Source organism: Branchiostoma floridae, chromosome 9 (genome assembly GCF_000003815.2).
Source record: "Branchiostoma floridae strain S238N-H82 chromosome 9, Bfl_VNyyK, whole genome shotgun sequence".
Lineage (NCBI taxonomy): Eukaryota > Metazoa > Chordata > Leptocardii > Amphioxiformes > Branchiostomatidae > Branchiostoma > Branchiostoma floridae.
Genome location: NC_049987.1, coordinates 13205286 through 13211786, shown reverse-complemented (window position 1 = coordinate 13211786; position 6501 = coordinate 13205286). Strand labels below are relative to the sequence as shown.

The window sequence follows — 6501 nt, the reverse complement described above, 5'->3', positions numbered from 1 at the left end:
GCCCAACCCTGGGAACAAAGTCAGATCCACAGATCCATGGAATTGGATCCAGATGGCCAAGCTGATGTGTCCCATATGACTCGCTTAGGTCGGTGCACTAAAGGTATCAATGTTGCTCTGTCTTTGACACCTAATGTCATTGACCGCGCACCCTTGCTGAGATATACGGAGGCGTATCAGACGTGGTGCCATGCATGAGGCTTCCCCGTTCGGTGATTTCGTGTTGCCTTACAACAATAATCTTCATTGTCACAACAAAAGTACAAGGAGGTCTGGTGGTCTACTACAACTACGTATATACATACAATTACAAACAAGTGTAAATGAGTTAATCTACGTACACGAATACCACTGGCTAAAGAAACTTTCAATTGTACTCTTTCGTAAAGGCAGAGAAAGCTTCCTTGACCAGCCTTGACCTCAGTTGCCCTTGGCCTTGCAGCCTACACACGGGTCATGGGAAGAATACATGAAATGCAGCGGTCTGTCCGTTGTTTCATAAACAACATGAGTCAGACGTACATGAGATACGGTCTTCACAAATGAAGAAACAATTATGACTAAATATTAGCATCGTGCAAATCTGACGCACACGACACAAGTTTCCATTTACGAAAAAAACAGTCCACATACGAGCCTTTAAGATATTCCACAGGGACGAAGTCAGCACTAGTAATATGAGAAGACGATTCTTACCACAAACGGCACACAACGTGAGGCTCAAGATCACCAGAGACTTCGCCTGCAGCATACAAAATGCCATGTTTGTGCCAAAATATGCGGAGAAAGACACAAGACTGAGGGAGAACAACACGTTGGTGCCGATAGCGCTGTCGTGAAAACAGTGCTGTCAGAGGTTACGGATCAAAATAAAGTCGAGGACAAAACAAGGGTGCGGAGAACACAAACCTCCGCCAGATCCCAGCTGTTAATAGCATCAGGTTTTAAGTTAAGAGCATATGAAGCCAGGTGACCGTGGAATAGGTTACCGAAAATTTAAGAATCAGTAAGAAAGGTAAACGAATATTCATCTAAACAGTGGCTTTTAAAGGGCTTGTCCATTTAATAAATGTCTCAGCTGAGAAAGGAAAGTACATGTACTGAGCGAAACCTGTCCTAGTAGACCAAACAAAAATTCTCTTGTTGACTATTTTAGGGAAAGTTTGCCTGTCTAGTAAAAGTGAGTCGACCTGTTGAGAGTTGACTGTGAAAGAGCTGTGTGACAATATCGTCATGCCTATCTGAGAGTCATGTCAATAGCAGACACAGTCCATAACGATCAACGAAATTCAGGCTCCGCTTAGGATATCGTATCAAGAAAACAGCCAGTACAACTTGGGGTTAGTACATGGCTTTATTTCTCCACATTTAATGACTGGGTGAATAGAAAAAAGACGCTGTGACTACTAGTGTAATAATAATACAACGCTTTGAAAGTAGCTACATTTGCCGACATCATGTAAACGTTCCAGGGTTTACAACAAATTACATAATGAAAATACATAATGTTATACAATGACCAAGAAAATGGCTTGATTAGTAACATTCTTACTGTTAAAAGATCTATATCTACAAGTACATGAACATATCAAGCTCAATGCAGCTTCATCTACAACACAAGCCAATGGCTTCATCCATGTACAATTTGAAATACAAGGCTTTAAATTGATTGGAATTTCCAACTTCTCAATGTCTTTCCACATTTAGGGAGATCAGTGTCAAGACACTTCACACCTAGCCAGTATGTTTTTGGGTAACCCTGGGAAGAAACATATTAAAAGTATCAATGTTCCTGTCGATCTTATCTTATAGCAATGACATAGTGTTTCCTAAACTTCTCTTTTGCTCTGTTTCAAGATCTTCTCAATGGTGTATTAATCTCATAGTGTTCTAGTCACTGTCACTGGAGTCGCTCTGATCACCTACACCACGATAATCGCGCTCGTATACCTTTGGATCCCTGAGGCACATTGGGATCATCCTTACTGTCAGGCACTCTGTCGTACTAGCTAACCTCAACCACAGTGCCAAGGGGGGGAACAGCCTTCTCTTGTTCTTGACATCTAGATACCGCCAAGAGTCTGACTTTGGCAGGTACTGGTAAACTAAAAGTGTAGTGCTGTCCATGTCAGTTTCAAGTAGGTCTGTATCTGGGCCACCATGCATGATGAGAATGTACATAGTCTTTCTGTATTTCATCAAGGTTGCTGTGTCACACTCAAACTCAAAAGAGCCATCTGACACCTTCCACTCGCCTTTCGTAGGATTATACATCTCTACTCTGGAATAGTGTTGGGAGTCTCTGTTGCTGTCACAGTCTATACAGTAGATGCGCCCCCGATAGGTGACGGCCTGAGGACGCACTGGTGGTCGAAGCATGTCCGCTATCTTGCTCCACTTGTTCTCAGTGGTAGAGAAGCAGTAGCAGCCTTTCCTACCTATGACATAGATGCTGTCATTTAGAGTCACTGCACAGAGTTCTAAAGACAAGGGCTGAGGGAGGGGTGGTATGGAGGTCCACTCATCACAACTTGGGTCATACCTCTCTGCTGTTCTCACGCCATCACCACCAATGGCATAGATGTACCCTTTCAGATACACCAGACCACACCTGAAGAATACAAATGCAGGAAAAGTTTACCAACATGTGATGTAGGGCATCGAACTGTGGGATTCTGCCACAACATAATTGTTATGTAGGCATGAGCTTCAAGGGGAGACAACTGCACCAGAGATTGGAGACTTACCAGAATTTTTTCTTTGATAGCACTGCAAAGATCCATCATAGCTCACATTCCTGACAGTGATTTGTAGCCTGGCACTGCCATCTTGCTTGAAATATTACTCCACCTTGGGACTGGAAGCTTGTGAAACTATTGTAGCAAATGTTCTGAATCACCTTGGACTCACACAATAAGCTTTATCAGATGTTCCTAAGAGTTTTACAATCAAACTTCAATACGTCAATGAAGGTTAGACATCAACTGCAAACTTCCAGAGTTTGCAGTTGAGACGTGGCCAAATCTGTAAACAGGCTACAAACTCTCTACACACTGACATCAAAAAGTCCCCATGTAATGTGAAATTTCAAGCAAGATGGCAGCAACATACATGAGCAGGAAATAATTCTAAATGACCAAAGAAAAGTGAACTATGATGAACCTGAGCAGTCGTAAAAAAATGACTTTTGGGTACATTTTTTCTAGCAAAGAAAAGTTGGGGAAGACTTGGGTGTCCTGTTAGGGTCACTTCTGCGCTATCTACAGTAAATGGAAATGTATTTCAATCCGTTTCAGTCGCAACAATTTGAAGACAGTGGGTATCATCATGCACAGAATTTACAGTAGGGAAAGAGTACAGTGTAGATGTAGCAGGGAAATTCCCTCAGCCTTTTTCCGACACGTACCAGGAACAAGGGAATATGGCAAACTGGTATCATATGTCTGAAGTCATGCAAGTCTGGAACATCATAACTGTAAAATGTAACGTCACATTTTCCTAAGATATCTTCAGCATAAACATGAAAAATCCATATGTCTTCCCTGAAATAATTTTGTCTTTTGTAAATGCCTTCAGGCAAGAAATAAGCAGCATGCATCAGAGAGACATACCTGTATCTGGGTTCAATCATCCCACACCTTGGCTCCCAGGTGTTTAGAAGGTGGTTGTACTGGTAAAATTTATTCTGCCTGTCATCTCTACTTTTAGCAATGTCACCTGCCATGTACAGCTCATCATCAGGAGTTACTGTCACAGATCTAGAGAAGCTGTCCAGGTTATCGGGCATATCAATTGCATATAGTCGACCTGTGGAGGGGTCATAGCAAGGGGTAGACCACTCGTCTTCATCGTCTGAGTAAACTTCCCTAAGGAAGATCTGTAGTTCAGTTTGCGCATGTCCCAGCCGTTGGGCTGTACTGTCATTGTAAACTAACTTGCTATCTGTCGACCAGCATTTTTTCTTCATTTCAACACGCAGTTCTGGGCTGATATGAGACAGACGTAATGATTTAGAAAGGGTAGAAAGGTGCTGCAAACGCTCTTCTTGGTTGAAGTCGACCCATCTTAGAGCAGCTCGCACAACGTTGTCTTCTAACTTGGCCATTAGATCATCCCTGTCAAGCAATGACTGGAGGAGGCTCAAAGGCAACTGGACAAAGGATGGTTGTAGAGCCACCTGGTCGAACCTGAGAAAATTACATGTGCAATGAGTTGACTCAGATATGTTAAATCACACATTGTGAATGCATTTTAAGTAAGTGCTGTTTGAAACAGACAATCAAATTAACATGTATTATTCTATAATTTATTCAATAATCATTAACAGCCATCAGACTGACCTGGATGCCACATACTTCTTACTGGCCTCGACTAGGCTACAGTCTGCCAACATGTCAGCATACATCCAAACATCCACACAGTTGGACACGTCCAGATGGTCCTTCATGTATTCTGCTGCCTTACGACCTACAAAATCCACCTAGAGGCAATAAACATGGAAACAGTTACATCTACCAATCTGTAGTTATCAGTTTCTCACACTTACTAGTAATTGAATTGAATGAAGACCTTTATTGCAAATTCTTGCCACACCGGGCTAAGTACAGGTCACAAAAAGTCATGTTGAAAAGATACAGTTTACAGTTAACAGATACAAAATTAGACTATTGCTGGATAAATTCAACTTCTCCTCACTTTTCTGTTATAGTGGAGATAAAAGGGCAGATATATTTTATGATCGATGTAATATGTAGGAAGGGATAAAGTGCACTTAAAAGTGTATAGAACTTAAACCCAAAAATTGTTATATTATAATACTCAAACTAAATGTCAAACTAAGGTTTGGTTTGGTTTGGTTTGATACAGATCTCCATTATTTAGTGACTGATATGTCACTATTCTTCCTGGAGTCGAAGCGATTTGTAGAGAATCACCCACTCTAGACGGAAGGATTTGCACCATCGCAGAAAAGGTGGGTTCTATAAGTTGTATAACGTGCGTGGGGTGTGGCTCTCCTCAAACACCTCCATTTAACGTCCTATACGAGGGACAGCCCTAGCCGAAACTCATTTTCACCTGAGTAAAGTGAGGAAAGCCATGTAGAGTGCCTTTCTCAAGGGCACAAGATCGATGACACGGCAGGATTCGAACTTGAGACCTCACTTAAGAACAAAGACTGACAAAATTAATAACTCTAATATGACATGAGCATAATCAAGTTATTACGGTCACACTTATTAATGTATATGGAGACATCAATGCAGTATCCTCACCTGTAGCAGTCTGGCTGCAGACATCACAGCCTGGACCTGGTCTGGCTCCGCCTTAACGCAGCCGGTGTAGGCGTAGTCCAGAATGGTTGCCATGGCTACCTCACTCACATCCTGGATTCTGATTCTCTCCTGTTTGGCCTCCACATAGCCGCTGGTGAACATGCTACTGAAGTAGGGACTGCATGATGCCAGGACAGAGCGATGGCAGGCGGATTGCAAATCATGACCACTATCGCTGTCACCACAAAAGCTCTAGAGCCACTTGGCAATGACGGTAGACAGTACTTGAACACCACTGTTACACTACTCCCCTATTTCTTTTCAAGATTCGTCCTCGAATCTCCGAGATCGACATCCCTGTGTGGCACATCTTAGCCTGTTACTCACAGTGTGGCACATCCGCTAGCCTGTTTAATACTGTGTGGCAGATAACTGTTACACTCATGAAGGTGACATGAAAACAATGTTTACGAACTACTACTACAAATCAACATAAGACACATCGAAGCATGGCCTTCCTAATCGAAGGCACCATGATCTGGACGGTTTTTGGTGATGATCAGTGATATCACTTGAGGTACAAGATTATGCAGCCCCTCAGCCCCCCTCCCCATCGTCCCATCTTACCATCTCCCTTCCACCTCCAGAACCACGTCCGTCAGCTCTGCCCGCGCCCACTGTTTGTTCAGCTCTTGTAGAACATTGCTAGTGTGTTCTTTGTTAGTTACGTCCATTATCTACCACTGAATGACGCCGAAAGTGAAGAAACTATCGCTCCTCTACTCTGACTGACACGTGGAAGACTGAAGACGTCTGGTTTTCGTTATAATTTTGACCTTTGACCTACAGCAACATCGATACTGAATGAATGAATGAATTTTATTGCTCAACAATCGCACAGGGTACAATGTATGGCAACCAATAACAACTAATAGCTATACAGACAATAGTACTAAGAGGCTACATACAAAACAACAACAAAACATTATTGATAACAGTACAGTTATGGATTGATTCTCCATATAGTGTAACAGTGCTAAATTTGAGGACCTACAGTAACGTTACGTTGGAAAAGCGAAATACTGTAACTCTCTCGATATAGCTCAGTCTGAGGAGGTCTTATCTTATTCATAATGTTTAACGGGGCCATCCATTTCACATGCCTATGGGGTTGAGGGGTCAACCATTTCATGGTAGGTAGAATTATCCATTTTACGTCTGGCTGAGG

At 42.4% G+C, this 6501-nt stretch overlaps 2 protein-coding genes across 2 annotated transcripts in view; one reads left to right on the top strand and one right to left on the bottom strand.

Annotated features, from left to right (window-relative positions):
* LOC118423647 (kelch-like protein 9) overlaps nucleotides 1–6501 on the top strand; it is a 35039-nt gene that overhangs the window by 14075 nt on the left and 14463 nt on the right. The gene's annotated exons all lie outside the window — the stretch shown is intronic.
* LOC118423648 (kelch repeat and BTB domain-containing protein 8-like) lies at nucleotides 1336–6097 on the bottom strand. Its single transcript, XM_035831882.1, has 5 exons — nucleotides 5901–6097; nucleotides 5274–5451; nucleotides 4341–4480; nucleotides 3612–4187; nucleotides 1336–2611 (listed from the first exon to the last, which is right to left on the bottom strand). The coding sequence occupies exons 1-5, from the start codon at nucleotides 6005–6007 to the stop codon at nucleotides 1891–1893; spliced, it is 1722 nt and encodes a 573-aa protein (XP_035687775.1). The 5' UTR covers nucleotides 6008–6097; the 3' UTR covers nucleotides 1336–1890.